The 20534-nt window shown below is 47.3% G+C and overlaps 1 protein-coding gene, 1 long non-coding RNA gene and 1 other non-coding gene across 4 annotated transcripts; 2 read left to right on the top strand and 1 right to left on the bottom strand.

Annotated features, from left to right (window-relative positions):
- The first annotated feature begins 782 nt into the window (after positions 1–782).
- LOC135816253 (5S ribosomal RNA) lies at positions 783–901 on the top strand. Its single transcript, XR_010553379.1, has one exon. It is a non-coding gene; the product is annotated as a 5S ribosomal RNA (ribosomal RNA).
- A 3051-nt stretch (positions 902–3952) lies between these two features.
- Positions 3953–9537, bottom strand: LOC135814740 (uncharacterized). Of its 2 annotated transcripts, XR_010553213.1 has the most exons (3): positions 7527–9537; positions 6004–6200; positions 3953–4447 (listed from the first exon to the last, which is right to left on the bottom strand). It is a non-coding gene; the product is annotated as an uncharacterized LOC135814740 (long non-coding RNA). The 2 variants fall into 2 exon arrangements; XR_010553212.1 differs by lacking the exon at positions 6004–6200.
- Positions 9531–20266, top strand: LOC135814739 (ecdysone-induced protein 74EF-like). Its single transcript, XM_065327906.1, has 4 exons — positions 9531–10027; positions 10246–12229; positions 16787–16843; positions 18893–20266. Exons 2-4 carry the CDS (start codon positions 10786–10788, stop codon positions 19537–19539), a joined length of 2148 nt encoding a protein of 715 aa, XP_065183978.1. The 5' UTR covers positions 9531–10027; positions 10246–10785; the 3' UTR covers positions 19540–20266.
- Positions 20267–20534: the final 268 nt, after the last annotated feature.

Raw genomic sequence — 20534 nt, 5'->3', positions numbered from 1 at the left:
CCTCTGGATTTTAGCAGCTAGCCGTGACTGTGTAGGCTATGGATTTTGCTCTAATAATTAAAAAAAATGAGGTATACATGTAGTAACTGTTGGTGTTCGGTCACGATGGAAGGAGAGGTGGAGGTACGCGAGAGATGAGCTGATTATTCACAGGGTGAGGTTGGCATCGGTTGGACGAGTACGACGATTAGGAAGACAGTTGAACATGAAAATTTTCAAAGGTAACTCAAACTATAAATTTGGCCATGAAAAAATATTTATTGCAAAAGAAGTCAACTAATGAATAGAAGAAGTAATGTTTTTCTTTCTTTTCCATGTTGATCTCTGGCATGCATGGACACCTTGTAATGGGGATACTCATGTATTTTGTTGTACATGTACTTCTGGACACTTGCAAGTACGAAAAACGCACAATTTTCCGAACTCTGAGGCTCCATAAGTACAACAAAGTGAATATGTATCCCCGCGTGCCAAAGCATAATACGAGGATTTTTGGGAGCATAATGCGAGGATCCATGAAAGCACAATTCCATGATTTCGCGAGCATAATCCGCCGGAGCCTGGGGGGGGGGGGGGGGGAGAGTTTGCCCATCAGCCATTTTCATGGGGAATCATTGCATTTCACTTTAATCCTGCACTGACTAGAATCCAGTTTGAAAGCTGAGAAGCTTGTGATAGCGGCCATGGACAAGGAGGGAGTGAACATGCAGTGACTACGAATCTTGTACATGTATAAGACCGTCACATTATGTTATAAGAGGAATCGTCTACTCGAGAAGGATGTCTACGGCCATACCACGTTGAAAATACCGGTTCTCGTCCGATCACCGAAGTCAAGCAACGTCGGGCGAGGTTAGTACTTGGATGGGTGACCGCCTGGGAATACCTCGTGCTGTAGACTTTTTTCTTTTCTTCTCAGTTTTGATCAGGTTTTTCTAAATAGCTTCTTCTCTCTACAACCGTACTAGCCTACTAGTAGTTCTGACACACTCGCTGACTACACTTTTGTGAGCAACTACAGTAGCCAGTTTGACAATGGTGGGGTGAGTGGTTGCATGGGTTCGTCCTGCATGCATGTCTGGTCACGGGTGCATCATGTGCTGGTGCTTTTTTATTTTATTTTTTACGAAGACCACTTAAATGCCAAAATGCAGCTAGGGGAAGCACGCACAACCTGAATCGTGCCAGTGGTGGTGAGGTTTAGGGAGCTCCGCCGACCTAGGGTCTCGACTTCATGGACATCTAGACCGGCGCACCAATGGTGGGTAGGGGATGGAGAGAGAGAGAGAGAGAGAGAGAGAGAGAGAGAGAGAGAGAGAGAGAGAGAGAGAGAGAGAGAGAGGGGGGGGGAGAGGGAGGGAGAGAGCGAGGGAGAGAGAGAGAGAGAGAGAGAGAGAGCGAGGGAGAGAGAGTGAGCGAGGGAGAGAGAGTGAGCGAGGGAGAGAGAGTGAGCGAGGGAGAGAGAGAGCGAGGGAGAGAGAGAGAGAGAGCGAGAGAGAGAGAGAGAGCGAGGGAGAGAGAGTGAGCGAGGGAGGGAGAGAGAGAGCAGACATACACACACTATGCACACACACACACATACAATCATGTACATGTACATACACACTTGCATGCACTTGCAAAAGCAACATATTGTGACATGATATGAAGTGCGCACCCCCGCGTGAGCCTAGAGCCCTCCGCATCACCAATACTGGCAATAACACTTAAAACAGTTTTGAAGGATTACCTTCACTCCCTGGCTGCTGCTTACAAATTCACACCTTCCACTTCTTATTGAATTCACAATCTACATGACTGTACACTTTCTGCGCTTATAGCTCCCTCACCCAAGTGGCCATCCACACAGCCATCATGGCAATATTTTTCCGTGCAGAATCCAATACCCACTAGCTATCATCGAACTATGCTTTTTATATTGGCCAAGTCCCACTGAACATTTCATAAGTCGCCTGATGATTGCATAGTGCAAGAAACTCTGAGTTGCCACGATGAACTCTGTAACCCTCCTCAGTTTGTGCCTTTTGTGTGTACACGTACAACATGTACAGTAAACCACCTGTCAAGGCGACCACTCGGATAAGGCGACCACCTGTCCTAGAAGACCACTGGAACCAGAACCAAGGGATGCGATTTCCAGTCAATTGACCCGGATAATGAGACCACCTGGTAACAGAGACCACACCTTGAAGGTTCCTCAGGCTTGAGCAGTCGTCTTAGACAGGTTTCTCTGTACTGCCAAGGTGATCAGAGTCAGAGTATTCAACGGTGTGAGTATCTCCTTGGGCTACTGGGAGGCACGTTCTCCAACATTGGGTGCTGGTGGTGACGGTGGCAGCGGCGGTGGTGATGCTGCTGCTTTTAAAAAGAGCTACTGGGAAAACTTGAACTGGATGAAATCCATGCTGGCATATGAGGTACTCTAAATAGCAATAAAACTGTGAGCGGTACCATTAGTTAGTGGCATTATTCTGATTAGGTGAGACATAATATTATGATCGGTACCCAGACGGTGTAGTAGCCTATTCTAATGTACATATACATATGCATGGTGACAATGTGGCTGCCAGACAGCATTATCATAAGAAGCCCCATAAGATGGAATGACACGTGACAATTGAATGGCCATGTGTTCTGCTGCTGAGCAAGCACTTAAAGTCTTTGTCCTACTCTAAGCTAAAGAGAGAGAAGAGCCTTGAAAGTGCAGAATGTTTACTGTCGAAATCAGGAGTCCAGAGACACGCCATAAGGTACCTGTCACCAATTATGGGATGATTTAGTGATGATATCAGGACAGGGGCCACCTGGTCAGCTTAACCCTCACACACCTATTCCGCATTCCCAAGCCAGCCAGCTAGGAGTGACGTTTCAACCACAGCAGCTGTGAGCGCCAGCATCAGCATCAGTACATGAAACCGTTCAGTGCCCGGTGAAGTACCAAAGATAGTGGTAGCGACTTGGTGATAATTCGGGGAAAATCTTATAGGAAACTTGGTTGCTAGTTCCTATAAAAATAACTAATAGTTGGTTGCTACTTGCTAGTATAAAGTACCCTGTATAACACGTACACTGTGGGATGTACACGTACACTATGGGATGTACACGTACACTGTGGGATGTACACGTACACTATGGCCAGTTGTGGACAAAAAGATCCGACCTGTGAGTCAAAAGTAGCTTGGCATTTCCATTTACATCTCAAATGTAATTATGCACAGTCCAAAAACCCATCCAAGGGCAGCAGGGAACACATGTTTCCACTAGTCTGGAATGAAGACATTGTTGCAAAACTACCTATTAAACAACTTGCCAAACCTACTACAGTACTAGCACTAGTACTATGGCTTTGGTTCTTGCTTCATGGCTTTCAGCAATTGGCTTTGTGAATAAACTAGCTGGACATGTACTAAACAGTTGGAGCTGCTGTGCTGGGACATCAGCCACAGTGATCATTATTAGACATTGCGGCCTCTGAAGCAGCACTGAAGGGGCAACACTGCGGGCTACTTTGCCGCTGATTAAGCTGATTGGGCATCCCACTTGCCAGGTCCTTCACTGGGTTCATTACACTCCACTTGACACCTTCCTAGCTCAGCCAAGTAACAGATTAGTTTGATTGTATCCTCCTGTAGAAGGGATTATGCTGCCACAGCCTGATGAATACCAGTCACATGTACACAGCTACAGGGATTATGCTGCCACAGCCTGATGAATAACAGTCACATGTGCATAACTACATGTAAAGTGATTAATGTTGCTCTGCACAACCAATGCATCTGAAGCCGGCGGAGCATCTTTCGTCTTCCATACACAGAGATGGGGCGATCGGTAGCAAAGCAAAGACTTAAAGTGGTTTACAGCGCGAAATTGCCCAGATATGAGTGCTACTTCATAGCTGTGCTGGCTAGTTTTCAATACTAGTACTCAGTCCACAGACAATCAGGCTGTCATGTTACCATTGGCATGACTTGAAACTTGGAAGCCATTGTGATTTTGGCAATGTGTGGAATCCATACATGTGGTTGGGCATGTAAGTAATGAAATTAAATTGTTGCCATCATGTAAGGAGAGGCTCATGCAATAACGTGTACCTCGGTCTGATTGTGTGAAATGCTCCACCGTTTGATGCTTCAAGTCTGCTGATGAAGCACCATCAGATGAAGCCCGGCTTACTAGAATGGTTAGGTAAACTGCAGGACGCATATACACAGTACCTGGAACCTCTGCTGCACGATTCCTCACCCTCGCACAAGCTGATGAAGGAACACGTATTGCAGGGCTGTACTGGACAGTCTGCCAGTGTGATCAATGCAGGGTTGATTCCAAGCCGCCAACAATCCATGACCCCTGAGATTGACGGTATTGACTCATTTGACAGTTTCATCCTCAGGGTGGTGCATTCCCGCTTCAGCTTCATCCTTCACATAACTATGCTTCACCTTCTTCCCTGCCAGACAAACACCACAAACAGCCCATGATGATTGAAGTATCCCCCAACCACCAAGCCAACTGTAAGTCAAGTCTGGGAGAGCTGAATCAATCTTAGCCACAACGTAACGGCAGACCAAATCAACACGCCACAGAGCCAGATTCCAAGCCAGATACCAAGCCAGATGCAGAGGAGCTACATGTACATGTACATGTACCAGCTTGGGTATGTAGCCTGTTGCAGGTCATGGCGGCTACACGTAGTCTTGCCCAGAGTCAGAGTTGAAATAACATCAATAACTGGTGAATCTTTGCTGCTCACTCAATATCCACTCACATACATGACTACTCTGGCTAGCTAGATCTGCTATAGCATTAGACTCAGCCTCAGTGCCAGATTGCCCACCAGAGCCAATGGGCCATGGTTCCTTCAGGACTGTACAAGAACACCAAACACTTGTACATGACATAATTGTAATACAAGTACTTTATAATTATAGCACTTCAGTTCACATGTGTAGTCCATGCCTGCACGTATTCGGTATCAGACTCCCTCCATGATCCATCCCGTGTCTGTCTAGCAAATTCTTTCCCACGTAGTAGGATATTGCTCCTGCCCAGGTTACGACGCAGGATCGGCAAAGGACCATAGCTACCGCCAAGAATTGTGTTACACTGCACCATACTGGTTGGAACATGAAAGGCATGATACATGCTACCATGAGGGTACCGTCATGGATGTATGATTTCGTGAACAACGTACATTGAAATATCAGCAGGATCCCAGCATGTCAACATGGAAAGCACTAAAATCTAGAATGTTGATGGCAAGTTAATGTTCAAGTGCTCCAAGTGCCCCAAGGAGTGGCGATTTGTTCATCTCCCTTCCAGTGTACCTAGTTCTACAAGTGCCACAGCTGTGGGGGTGCAGCTGAACAGGGATGATTGGCTTGCAGATCCCAGGCATCATCACCATCAGGGTCACAGTTCTCTCACACCCTGAGCTGCCTTGTCCGCTGCAGAGTCTACAAGACTACAGGGGTGTGGAAGCACAACGTTTCTTTATGCATCACCCAGCTATAGTCACCGGCCCATCACAGGGGTGCCAGTGCCAAAACCAAAAGACTATTGCAATGCAGGTCGATCATAAAGGCAGAAATAGCCACAAGGTCTGAAAGAAAACATGTCACGATTGTGCAGGACAAAAAAAACACGCGTACACAACTCCATCCATTTCATTGGGTGGCTATTTCGGCCGCTGATCGTTAAAGTATATCCCACTTTGCAGAAGATGAAGCAAGGTAGACAGGGCCAAGTGCACTAGATCATTGGACATACTTGCACATTGAAGAACCACCGATGCTGCAATAATAATAATAATAATAATAATGTACTCTGTGCCTTGGAAATAAATCTAAAGTTTTCTAGACACATAATTGAGTGCAGTGTGTATGTAGGATCCCCCCCCCCCCCCTGTACTGGCTGTAGATCCACGCTTTGGCGGACGGAGTGTACACATGTCATTGAGTGTGCAAAGAGTTTAAGTGTGAATTTTCTAACTAGTTTAATACTTACAATGACTTGTGTACTTGACTGAGTCGGTGATTAGTTGGTCACAGTGCAGAGTACAATAATGTAAGTATCCTGCCAGCACTACACTACAGTACAGGTGTTTGCAGTGGAAAGTCCAGTGCATGCAGCAGCCATGCACAGTTGAACTCTTCCTAAAAGCAAATGCAGGACTGTGTCAAGTGTCAGGATGCTGGCAGACACTTGACACAGAACAAAGTAACACACCGTTAGTTACATGGGGATGATGACCTTGAAAGGTTCCTGTGATGACCTTGAAAGGGATCTTGCACTATTACAACTGCAATGACACATGTATGACTTGTGTTCCCACTCAAACTGACTACTGTAAGACATGTATATAACGAGGAAGCAAATCTAACGTTTTAATGGATGACATTTCTTCGTTATAATAAGATCCGTTGAGGCCGTACTGCTTCATATATGCTGTGTGTGGATATGGCAGAATACTGCAAGATCGTTAACATATCTTCTCGTTAACCTATGAATTTTGGACAATCGTTAAATTTGCGACTCGTTATAATAACATGTCTTACAGTATTGAAAAGTAACAAAGTTACTTTAGTTTACTAAGAGTATTAAAGACAGTAACTGTTGGGGGGGGGGGGGGCAGGGGCACTGTGCCAGGTACTAAGTAATCATTCATGGCCAATCTCTGTGTCTTATGACTGAATTGAAGTCAGTTTTGGAGTGGTGAGCAATGATAATATTTATACGGAGGATTAGCAAGACGAAATTCGCGTTCGCGTTTGCAAACATTTCTCAGTTCGCGAACTGGATTGCGAACATTCGCATTTTTCGTTCGGAAAAGTAGTCAGAACACGAATCGCGGATTCGTGTCAGGACAGTCATAAATTTACCACGCTGTACTGTCTGTACACAATGTACGTCGTGTCAACGTCATGCATGTGCGAATTCTGTTTGCTAGTCCTTCTCATAACGCGAATTCCGTCACTGAGTTCGACTTTCCTTGGAGAGCGAACGCGAACGTGAATTTCGTCTTGCTAATCCTCCGTATTGATAACGATGTGCTGCTGTAAATCTGTAACACTCACGTACATGTATGTGTATGTGGACGGACAGTGCCAGTACAGTGGTGTGAATCTACCATGCTTGTGCAATCCATGTCTATGTGCATGCATGCATGCATGTCACCAACATAACATGCAATGGGCTAACATGCCAAGCACCCAAGCACCCTTGGCCTAATCAGCATCCACTAGTATGATTGTATTGTTGTCTGATGATGGGCCGTATTGCCATGAAACTCAGAGTTACAACAGAACAAAGTTCCTGCCATTGTGAACTACATGTAGATCTACTAGTACTAATACTTAGGTAACCACGGGGTTATGTATGTCACCATGATGAGTACCGCACCCGTTACGCAGTCTGGATATTCTGCTGAATCAGTGAATGCCAACACAACCCGGCATCCTTGATTTTACTCTTCACAAGTCATTGCCATTATCCGTATACAGCTGTACGCGCTAAAAGTCTTTACTCACCTTTCACTGTTCCAGAGATGGAGATGGACAACAGGAATGAAGGGAAATTCGAGTGCGATGTGGTGTTACCCGACACCAATGTCTTGTTTTTATGGCCGCAACTCGAGGAGGAAACAACACGGCCTTGCTGCAAAGGGTCCATGGTACAGCATGACAAGAAGCCATCAAAACATGAAATTCTCAACAAATTCTATATCACTGCATGCCCCCGGGCCGTTGTCCAGCACTTCTACCTGCCTCGCGAGCACGATTACATGCATTGGCCCTGTATTGATCCCGAACCTTGTGAAATCACTTTAGCCAAGGTAGATACGAAAGGTAGCGATAAGAAGTAGAACAACTGTATTACCTGTAACGTTGTAGTGAATCAGCTCAGCTTGTCGCTACAAGATCCCGTGACTGTAAACACGTGCCCTCGAGAATATCTAGTATTGTGTTCCCGGCTCATCTCCACTTGTGTAACAGGGCGACTCGGGTCTTTCTTAGCAGACAAAGAAAGGAAGCTAGAAATTAGCTTGTGAATAAGACAATTTGGAGCTCTGAACAAGGCATTCGATTGTCGTCAAGCATACTTACAACACTTGCCACTCTAAACTTAGCCACGCCAAGAAACTAGGTCTATGCTGGACATAACCAAACATTCCTAGACACCGTCATACGGCAAATAGAGCAGAAATCAACTCGCTTCGATTGTCACCTCGGAAGTGCTCCGTTGAACGAGGAGATCTGCAGAAGACACCATGCGCACGAAGATGTACGCACGCATCGTCCACGCTCGCTTCCTGTCGATCATTTTTTTCTGATCCAGCTGCTGGGTGGTAGTACCAGTAGTCTGCAGATCAACGGACAAAATGTACACGCGGATATGGTGCGAGATTCATGGTGCTTGTAGAGCTGGGTGAACCGAGTAAAATACTTCTTCCATGATAGGTAACGCCGTGTTACACAGCATGCGTTACTCATCACGTGTCAATGCGCCGGCAGGGGGAAACATACACGCCCGCATGGGAGGAAGAGAAATACTAGGTTCGACGCGAAATACCATCACCAGTTGGTCGTAATGACAATAGAGAACCTCCCATACTCGGCTGCAGCAGGAAGGTGCAACTAGACCCGGCACAGGCGCTCGCTGTTCTTACAGTCTTGTTTGCTACTGTGGATGAGTATGGCTGATGCTGCATAATGGCACCCGCAGGTCCTAACCACGGGGCCTCATTCTCCCGGCCCGTGTATGTGTGATCAGTACATGCATGCACCGTCGAAAACAGCGGTAGACACGACAACACGACCCAGGCCAGGGTGCAGGAACGAAGTTTTTGGAAAGGTGACGAGACGTGGAACGGAAAGTGCGAGCAAGAAACTCAACAGCAAATACACGACACCGTGTCGAGAGCAAGACCGGAGTCTGCTGCCCATGCTATAGGGTTTTTGAACATTGTCTAAATCCATCTGCTTGTGAGAATCTTTGCAACAAATCTGATCCTTGGTAGACGACCATCGCCAGTCAAGCGGCATAGAGACTATTAGAGTAGAGCTGTTGGAAAATTGACCGAACGAGACAGGCCCGCTGACAAGAAAAAAGCACCATCCGATTTGCAGAGGCAAGGATTTGTCTATTTGCAGGTATACTAGTACTTCTTGCAACGAAACTGAACATTTTTAGTTGTGGGGAAGAAGGAAAGTCAAGTTAGTGGCTGAGAACACGTGCTTTCTCCAGTCCGCAGTAGGTGGATCCTCTTCCACAGAACAGCAGAGTACAGAGTCAGCAGAAAGCGCTCCGTTTAGTTATCCTGTGTAGTGTTTCAGACTTTCAGTGTGAATGAGCGAGCACGACGCCACGACTTCCGCGAGTTCCTTTACAAAAGGTCCAAAGCAAAGGAATCAGATGACAGTGAGGTGTTTTGGCACTTCAGCACAGTCAGTGAATGCCACAGCCACAGTTACAGACTCATCACCAAATCAGTATCTGGCCTGCGCTGTAGAGGGTATCAGTACATGTCCAAAGAATCAGGGGGCGGTTATGATGATACGCGATCGAGTACATGTGTGACATGATCGATAGCCGTGAGAACTAGCTGAAGGCTCTTCAGAAAAAAAGAAGGCCCCTCTTCAGAAAGCTCTGACAAGGAATCTACTTGTGCTTGGATCAGTGAAGAGTTAGAGCTAACGACCCTCTCCTGAATCTTGAGTGGCTCGTAATGGATGCAGCAGTATCGAAGTGGGAGAGAACTGATGGCGCGCACCTTCGCCAACTATCTTCATAGACGGCGCTATTGATGGTAGGGCAGCCCCTGCTACCGGTGTGCATTCCGTGGAGCTGCAGAGTGGAGGGTCGTCTCCGGGACTGCACTAATCACGCCGAGGGAGCCCTGCAGCCTGTGAGCTTTTCAACAAAAAAACTTCTCCGTCCAGGCATCAGTGGAAAGGCGGTTTCGGGCGACGAGTAACCAAGTCCCACTACCTGCAGCCTTGCCCGGCAGCCTGTCAGAGCCACGATAAAAGTAAGTGCGACCAATCGCCGGCCAATAAAGTTGCTGTGGACCGGTGGATTGATTGGGCCTATGTAGTGAAAGGAGGAAGGGGTTTGAAGAGGGTTTCTAACTGCTTTCTTCCCTCGGGGCAAACGCACCTGATAATGCTTTGTCCTGGCCATCAACCTTCTCTTGAGATTTTCTTGCTGTTTCTTGTCTGCAATTATTTCCATTCTGGTTTCTACTAGATAATCCGAAGTGTCTTAGTGAGAGGATAGCTGGGTGCCGTCGCGTGGAGAGCTAACTGATGCCGTGCAGTTTGCGCACAGTACGTAGTACGGACATCCTTGTGCTGACTCCCGCTCTCCCGCCATCCTCATTGGCCCATCATCCCCCTGCCACTACAATACTCAGCACCATGGCAGCATCTCCAGGACTACTCCCCACATGTGCTGGATGATCTACGCAGGAAAGCCAAGACTGAGTGCGGAAAGCCAGCCAAGTCGGCAGCGGCTGAGTCCAAGGTACAGTACAAAATATACCACAGTCAGAACCAGTAGTCAAAAGTTCGGAACACCTTCACTACCACTGCCACTACCAGCCTTAGTACTGAGCATACAACTACAGTAACAGACACCACCACAGGCACAGACAGCCACCACAACAGTAAGAGTAGTCAGTCCTGCGTGCAAAGCTAGTGTAAAGCCAGTGCAAAGCCAGTGCAAAGCTAGTGTAAAGCCAGTGCATACTCACACTCACAGACTACTGGCACTGTGCTGGGGGGTATCATGTCACACTCGCTCCCAGGCCACCTACCCATACAGACCATGGCCCTAGTAGAAACCTACCTACAAACCACGGCAGCCAATGCCACTGCAGTCACCCCTAGCCCAGGCAGCCATCGCCCTGCACAGCCTGCACCACTACTACAGCATCATCAACACTACCAACCGCAACCCCCGCAACATCTACAACAACAACAACAACAACAACAACAACAACAACAACAACAACAACAACAACAACAACAACAGCAGCAGCAGCAGCAGCAGCAGCATAACATGAGCAGTTCAATCACACCACCTCGTCTAGTGACCTTTACACAAGCGTCGGCCTGGCAACAGCCCAGCTGTGGCGGTGCGGCTGGTGTTGAGGCAGTTGGTGCAGGACATGGAGCACACCAGGCAGCAGCATCAGCAGGTACAGGTCAGCAACAGCAGCAACAGCACATTGTCCTTCCTCTGCATTCCAACCCATCGCCACAAACGGTGAATATGATGGGAGTGGGAGCGTACTCCTTACCAAGCTTATCCTATCCCAGTACGGTCAATGCACCCACCGCAGCCGGTAATGCTGGTACATCGGATGCCTCCGCAAGTCCTGCTGCTCCTGCTAATCACAATCAACAACAGCAGCAGCAGCAGCGTAGCCAGGGTTTCAACATCAAGGACTTGCTCGGCTCGCCCGTGGTGGAAGGTGCACAGGCACACATGGCACACACGCCGCCATCGCAAGCACAGGGGACGCCAACGCAGCAGCAGCTGTCCAATCCCTTGTCTCCTGTGACTGGTCATATGACCGCCGGCGGCGGTGGTGCACTACCATCACCCAGACCAGTGCCCGTGCCTGATCATGATGGCGGAGGGGGAGTGGGTGACCCAGGCAGAGGCAGTGGTAGTGCAGTTGGAGCAGGGGACAGGTACATTGGTCAGCCTCCACCGCTGCGCCCGCTACCCACAACGTACAAAGGTCCAGGCCACCATGTGGCACAGCACTCGTCGGCAATGATGAGTCCGGTGGACATGCCATCGCCACAGCAAACAATGCTACCGGCTGGAGGCATAGCGCAATCTCCCATGCAGCAACTCACACCAACACAGCAAGGGCAATTCTTACCGCAACACTATTATCAAGTCAGAGACAGACCATTAGCAGGCCACGATCAGCAGCACCAGCAGCAGCAGCAGCAGCAGCAGCAGCATCAACACCAACACCACCAAGCAGCCGGCATGAGAGAACAACACACGCTGCAGCTGGGAGGGCACCCGGCCACCGGACTGACCCTGAGCCAACGGCCGTCCGATATGTCGCCCATGTTTGCCACGCCGACAGCTGCTGCTCCTGCCGGCACTCCACTTCATCACGTTGGTCGTCCAGCTGCTCCTACACCGACTGTTGCTGGTAGCCATTACGCAATGCATCACATAGCCGCATCACCTAACTCCGGTCCAGGTAAGCAAGCATAGTAATACCGTTGACTTGTGATGTGATCAAATTCACCAGACCTTGTGTTTGCTGCAAGACTAATGCTCTGATGCTCATATACGTGAAACGTTAACACTGATAAGAAAAAAATTCGCTTTAGAAGAACTAGAATTCATAAATATTGGATAATAACTGTGGATTCACTGGGTAAAACATATCGATAAGAAGAACTCCCATCATTGCGAAGAAATACCATCGGTCGCGGCTTTGGTGTTCGTCCTAACCAGGTTTTACTGTGAATAGAAATGGAGACAGTTTCACACAAGGATCTTGTGAGATTGTCACTACGGATCGAAATTGACAAAGGCGATCATGAATATCATACTGTTTTCGTGATGTTGTTGGAAAGCAACCTTGCTGCACACTCAGCCTTGGTGAAATGTACAACTAGATACCAGCAGTACCTTTTCAGTATGCAATGCTAGGCCATTGTGCATAGTGCCAGTCACATCAAGCAGTGCATTATCGCTAGCTATTCCTGCTATGCCTGTATCACTGACTATCACTGAAGACCAGAACTTCAGAAGCGCTTCTTGCGGCAGTTCAGGTGGCAGAGAAGATTCGGCACCACTTGCCCCAGCATGATAGCTGCCCAGCCTGGCTCAGGCTCAGGAAAAAGCCATGTCACAAGACGTCTCACCTCACGGGAGAAGATATGCCGGCCGATGGAGAAAGTGCATTGCAAGCAAAGTCGTGCATCACAGTGCTCTAGTCGACAGCAGTGTTGTTGTTCTTGTTACTTTATTTTACTTCACCAGAATTACAGGCAGTAGAATGCCTTCCCACTAGACCAGGTCTAGTTCTCACAAATGATGAAGAATGTGAATGAACATGCTAAAGCTAATGAAAAACAAGAAATAGAAAAAGATGAGAAAATCTTGTGTTTTATATTTTATGACGGTATTTGTATGTGAGTGACAGTGATTAAATGACAAAGGAAAGAAAAGAAAAAGATAGCCAGCGGAAAGAAAAGAGTAAGGAATAAACGAAGCAGATGTTTGAAATAGAAATAGAGAGGTTGAGGTATTTGAGGAGAAAAGTCAGTTTGTCGATTAGAGACCAAACCAAAAGATCAAAATGCACATGTCTGACGAAGAGAAAGCGTGTCAAGAACATCTGGGCACAGCAGGGCTTTGAAACCCAGAATATCTTCATGGCAACGAATATTTGCCGGAAGCCTGTTCCAATACACGCTGCCCACGAATTGCATGGACGCTCGAGCAATGCACAGTGCCAGGCTGCCGGTTGTGCTGAGCCTAATGACATGACACTGCTTTCTCCACTGCTCAGCTCTGAGAGCACACACTCACACACTCACATACTCACATACTCACATACTCACACACTCACATACTCACATACTCAGCCACTACTGCTATAAAGTCAGTATGACTAAGCGCTGAAGAACAGGGGTCTCACTTTCAGGCTAGTTAAGCACTGAAGAACAGGGGTCTCACTTTCAGGCTAGTGTCGGTGATGTTCCTATTTCTTATGAGATTCCTGTGTCTTCATTCTTATAAGAGCCTCCAGATCTGAAAAGGGGCTTATGTAGTTTTGCGCAGCGTTGAGAAAAATGCATTGGCTGGAGTGACCGGAACCAGTTTCCTCTTCGGTGTACTTTTGACTCTGTGTGGCGTCTTCTTGCTTCGCTGCATGTGCACTTGGGCGGCGGAGAGCAACAATGAAGAGGATGGGGCAACACCACTTCTGCTTGTGCTATCGCCAGCTATCCCCGTATGGCTTGTGTTGCCGACTGAACTCACTGTCTTCTAAATTCACACCACTGTCCTCGGCAAGGCTGGATGGCAGCTGCATAGGCGGCGGCTTGGGCCCGTCGGTGCTATCGTTGCCCATTGCAATGTAAATACCCAGTGACAAGCCTGCAGCTCGGCCATGATGGTTGTGGCTGCTGCCCATGATTGGTTGCCATGGCGTGCTTTCGGATGCGGGGACCTCGCCGCCAGTGCCAGTGGTGTTGTACGTCTGAGTTTGACTGAAGCCGGTGGGCGGGGGTGCAGGTGCTGACGGAGCTGGTGACATTGGGCCGGCGTATGGGGTGGATGGTTGTTGTGGGCTTGAAAGTTTAGTTTTCCATATACATGTACTGGTAAAGAGATGTAACTACACTTATTCAAACGCCCATAGCACTGTGATAGATGAGGATTTTGACTGAGGCCTTTTGCACAGTGATCTGATGGATTATACGAGGGGGTTTGAAACGTTTTGAGCCTTGAAGGGGAAGTTCACCCTAAAATGAAAACTTCACAACCTGTAGCGAAAAACACACTGATTTCAATGGTGAAGGTCCCAGGTTGATCTGAGCAGCTGTTCCAGAGTTATACATGTGCAGTCAGACCTCACTTATCCGGTCCTCGTTTATCCGGATCCCTCGCCATCCGGAAGAAAATCGTTGGTTACCGATTTACAGCATATGCCATGTACACAAACAGTATGCGTGTCCGATTATCCGGTTCCCTCGCCTATCCGGATATTTTTCTGGAAAACGGATGTGTGCGGTTATGCGAGGTCTGACTGTACCAGCTTGAAGTTTGCACTAAATTTGGTGACATCATGGTGATGTCATTAACTTGCCCAGACCAGGCCGGATTTGTGACGTCAGAGAGATTATGGGAGTAGATGGGGAAAAACCAATTATTTCTTTCTTGTTTCTCTGCAACAATGCATTTCATACTAGATGTTTTCCAGTCCGGCGGGATACCGGTAGGGTGCCATTTGTCCCATACCAAAGGTTGAAGAAGATCCGACTTCTTTGGGACAATGGAGAGACGAAATACAGAAATTTCCCCATCTACTCCTATACAAAGTCTATCTCTCTGACGTCACAAATCCGGCCTGGTCTGGGCAAGGAAATGACATCATCATGATGTCACCAAATTTAGTGCAAACTTCACGCTGGTATTAGTGGGGAACGGCTGCTCAGCAGATCAACCAACTGACCTTCACCATACAAAGTACCCTTCAACTGAGCACCTGGTGAAAATCTTGGTGATTGGAGTGGATGGTTTGTGGTTTAGCAGTGGTTGAAAGTGGAGTAGGTCAGGGTGTCAGCTGCAATCGACAAAATCAAGTATCGGGCTGTGATAGAATTCCTCACGTTGGAGGGAACAGGGGCCAAGGAGATTCATGAAAGGCTTGTCAAAGTTGATGCAAATCATCGGAGTCTCCTAGTTACTCAACAGCGACAGGATGGGCTGTTGAGACCGGGCCAAATGTGGAAAAAGGAGCCTTGGAGATGAAGCCCAGTCCGGGGCGACCATCGACCTCGGTCATGGAGGAGAATGTTGCTGCTCTGGAAGCACTGGTGAGAGAAGACAGGAGAAGTACTGTGCTGGAGATGGCTGACACATTGTGCATCAGTGTTGGCTCAGTGGAAGAAATCTTGCATGACCATTTGGGCATGAATAAAGTCTGTGCACGCTGGGGTCCGAGAATGCTGAAAGAGCACGACACTGCACCAGCACACACAAGTCATATTGAGAGGCTGCTCAGTGTCGCCGATAGTGATTTCTCAGAGCTTCCCCATCCACCCTACTGTCCAGACCTGCCCCCAAGTGACTTCGTCTTTCTAAAGGTGCAATCTGGACTAAGTAAAGATGAATGCTTTGGCGACAACGACGAGGTGAAAGAGGCTTTTTTTGCCTTCCTCAACGCACAAGACGAGAGCTTCTATGCAACGGGAATACAGATGCTGATTCATCGATATGAGAAAGTGCATCGCAGTTCGTGGTGATTATGTGGAAAAATAACATCATAATTCAAGGTATCCATACATCCTGTACACACACCTTGTACACACACCTTGTACACACACACTCTCTCTCTCTCCAACGGTCTCTAGGCTACACTGCAATTGATATACATTAGATCGAATTTTCGGGCAAGGCCCATCATCAGGAATTCCTGATGATGGGCCTTGCCCGAAAATTTGGTGTAATGTAATGTATATCAATTGCAGTGTAGCCTAGAGACCGTTGGAGAGAGCGTGTACAAGGTGTGTGTACAGGATGTATGGATTCAAATATTGGCTACAGTGGAGTCTCCAAACCTTGAGAAAAGTAATTCGTATACCTACTATATTGTGTGATTTTATGGCGGAGGGTCAAAACTTTTTGAACCCCCCTCGGTCATGGCAAGGTCATGGTACAGATAACTCAAAATGCTGGAAAATGACATACAGTCAAACCTGTTTAGGACGAACACCAAGGGACCGATGATATTAGTTCGCAATAACGGGAGTTCTTCTTATCCGTATGTTATACCTAGTGAATACACAGTGATTTATTCAATGGAGTTACGAATACTAGTTCTTCTTAAGCAAACATTTGTCTTATCAGTGTTCTTCCTAACGAGGTTTCCCTGTACATGTAAGACCTCCTCTTCCCATTGGAATGTTTCTAAACTGGTGGGTTCTCTCGGACATCCTCCAGCAGCCCGTTGCTCAGCACTAGATTGTACTGTACACTCCTAATCACAGCTAAGTCTGCTTGGTGTCCTTCTCTGTAGGAATTTGTGCAACTCCATATCAGATGACGGCACAAGCGCATGGACAAAGTCATGGAGGTATGTTGCTTGCGTGAGCATGTTGCACGTTGAGAGCATCGGAGCTGAATCCATTACATGGAACTGTCTTAAATGATATACGCATGCCACTGATGCACTCTGCAGGGCAAGTTGCCAGGCCAGCCATCAATTACCGGCAGTATGAAAGAAACCATTTCAAACTCACGGCTAGGGCCTCGTGAAACAATTATACCGGGAGTTGTCAATCGTGTCAACAAAACATGTCCAGTCAAACCTCTTTGGGACAAACACTGATAAGGCAAACTTTCCTTTAGTACGACTAGGGCCAATACTATGGTTGGCCAGGCATCATGTCAAGTCAAAAATTTTCGTTTACGACGACCTCCTGCACGGCGAACTTTCGTGAAGACAAACTAATTTCGAGCGTGATTTGAACAAGATCAGCGTGTAGTACGAACTTTCGGTCATGGTGGGTACGCTGGGTGTAGTTTTTGTTCCGATAGTCGAGGCCTCTTGTACTGGCAAAACATGTTACAAGGCAGAGGACATGCTGTCATGAATTCATTGCACATTGTACTTACCTGTTGCTGGGTTATGTTATGAAAAAAATTCACATTTGCCACAGCATGCACCTTCACATAAATACAATCCATATGATATGCATCTCAATTTATTTGTCAGATCTGGGTAAGAAGAACTCCGGATAAGACAAACAAACTTGTTTGGTCCCTTGAAGTTCGTCCTAACGAGGTTTGACTGTACTTGTAATCACTAGGATTTCAGCAATCACTATTTAATGTTTTTTAAATTACTAATTACTATCCGCTGTCTCTTCTTGGCTTGAAATCAGTCCGGAGTTGGCAATAACGTAGTGCCACTTCCATCACAGAAATTGCTGTAGCTAACACATTGGTTGGCATTTTCGAGCAGAAACGGATGATCTCGCCGTGCATGCTGCATAGTATATTGAAGTATGACATAACCAAATGAGATAAACTCGCAGAACTGAAAGTGAAAGAGCCAGGAACAATCGATAAATTATAATGGAATTGATAATTGAACCCTTACTCGTACAAGGATAGGTGATCTGATGGAAAACATCTGTAATTGTTTCATCCCCTACTTGCTGCAATGCATCTCGTATGGCATATACTTCAAGTATACACTCAGTCTGCAGACAGCATGCTGTTTCGTTCTTTGTGAACTCATCAGCGCAGCACAGAGGAAAATGAGGCCGAACCTGATAGCAATGAAAATAAAAATTTCAAGTATACATATAGTGGAGGGAGACATTACCAATACTTACCCTCTGGGAATCATTTGCACATCTACAGTTAAACAAACCTCTTGTGAACCAACACCGCGGAGGGGGGGGGGGGGGGCATGCTGTTGGAATTCATCCTCTCTGTTCGTTTTAAATATGCTATGATCCGACCCAACTGAGTCACAGATATCGGCAACGTGAAAGTTTGTCTCAGCAACCTTCCTTACCAGGTTCTCCTGTTATTAGAGAGGTTCCGCATAACGTAATTACGTTAGTAAAAAACGTAGTCGATCTACGGAAAGTCTTACGTAAACTGCATGCGGATCTGGGTTCCGCCATACGGAGTTTTCAAATCACGTAGCTGCCCTTGGCAACTCCGAACGCGGCAGTGTACGACCAGATCGACATGGGGAAAGAGTCATAAATTTGTACCCAATCCATTAACGGACCAGCTACGTTATCAAAGCCCTATCTTCGTACTCTCCGTAGACAACTTTCCGTAAGTGGAGTGCAAACTCGCGAATTCACGGGTTTTTCCCGCCCACTAACGTAAAGTTGCTCAACTTTACGTAGTGCGGAACCTCTCTATTAGTAGTCTGCCCTGACGAACTATGAGTACATTGAAGTCTCTTTATGATGAGTGAGCATCAGAGAGAGAGCCTGAACTGGTGGTTCAACATAGGTTGTCTCAGTCTCTGCATCCTGTGTGATGGCTGATGATAACATGATTCTTTTCCAAACGTCTTTGCTTTCCAGCTCAGATTACCTCTAGAATTCCAATACTTGACTGAAAGTACGATTTTCAATTCTTGTCTGCCTTGCAGCACTGGTCCTGTCACCCTCAAACAATCATCCACTGGCAGTCGGCCTGACACCAGTGAACCCATACCCGCAGCAACCGCTGCATCGATACAACTCCGACCTACTGCGAAGCGACCGCCATATGTTCAACAAACACCAGCGCGCCGAGCTAGAAAAGGAGTTCATGGAGAACAAGTATATCACCAAGACCGAGCGCAACCGCCTGGCAAACGCGCTGGCACTGAAGAGAAAGCAGGTGACGACTTGGTTTCAGAACCGCCGAGCCAGAGAGCGGCGTCGCTGCCGTCGACAGGGCATGTCGCCGAAATGGGATCCAAACAATCCTGCCTCAGCGCACCTCGACGATGATGGCGCGGCAAGCACAGACTCTGACCAAGAACATGCAGATGACCAGTGTCCAGAGGTGTTTGTCACCATGAAGCAAGACAGCAGCGAGGCCAGCAATTTGACAGCTGGTGGCGGCGGCGCTGGTGGCGCTGGAGGCAGCGAGCATTCTTCGGGAAGCAGCCAAGGTGCCAAGGCAATATCAAGTGCCGGTCACCTGCTTCTGGCAACTCACCAACACCAGCACCACCAGCAAGCACAACAGCAGCAACAACCACTGTATGCTGATGACAGGTATTATGGTACACAACCTCTTCCGCCTTGAGTCAACGTTACCTGCAGGTCTTGAGATACAAACTGGCCCCTCGGTTGACCAGACAAACAGAGACTGTTCCTGTTGTACTGGTACACACAGGGATACCAGGACTTCAACCTAGCATTAACTGGTGATACATACTTTGAAGTATAGGATATAGCACACAAGATAACTTGGTCGGACATGAACGCCAGCACTTCTTGAATAGGGGCCATGCATGGCCATGGATGCTGGTGTACTCTTGACATTCATCCATAGCTCTCTTTTTTTTCTATTGTTCTGAAGACCCATACCATCCTGACCTTGAACATCCGTCCACAATCAGGATGATAGCGGTGTCAGGCAGAGTAGATGAGTAGATTCCTCAGGAATCGCGATCGAACCGCCATCCTCACACACACACACACACGCACGCACGCACACAAACATACACACATACACACGCACACATGCGTGCTCACACACACACACACACGCACACAAGAACGATGAGCAGAAAGGTGTGAGCTCGAAACGGTTGACCTTTGATTATAGTTTATTCTCTCTATCTGCTAGACAAAGTTTTTACTTGCTATTCTGTTGTGAATACATCGCTAGAGTTAGATTGAGTTTTAGTAGTAGTGAACACATCAAAGCAGCACAGTATTATCATCCTGTACAGATGCTATAAAGAGACCCTGAACTCTTGATACTTCTTCAGTATAAGCTGTGAGATAAAGAGCAGACTAAAGAGCAGCAGACTATCAATAAGAGTGATACTCTCCTACTCAGGTGATCTTTCATTCTGTCGTACACCCCATTTACCTTTCAATCACTCCATCTGTCCAACTCCTGGTCTCTGTCTCTCTGTCTCTTTGTCTCTCTCTCTCTCCCCCCCCCCCCCTCTCTCTCTCTCTCTCCCCCTCTCCTCTCTCTCTCTCTCTCTCTCTCTCTCTCTCTCTCTCTCTCTCTCTCTCTCTCTCTCTCTCTCTCTCTCTCTCTCTTTCTCTCTTTCCTTCTCTCCC

Source organism: Sycon ciliatum, chromosome 4 (assembly GCF_964019385.1).
Source record: "Sycon ciliatum chromosome 4, ocSycCili1.1, whole genome shotgun sequence".
In the NCBI taxonomy this organism is placed as follows: domain Eukaryota; kingdom Metazoa; phylum Porifera; class Calcarea; order Leucosolenida; family Sycettidae; genus Sycon; species Sycon ciliatum.
Note: the sequence above shows the minus strand (reverse complement) of the source record. Positions and strands in the feature narration are given on the sequence as shown.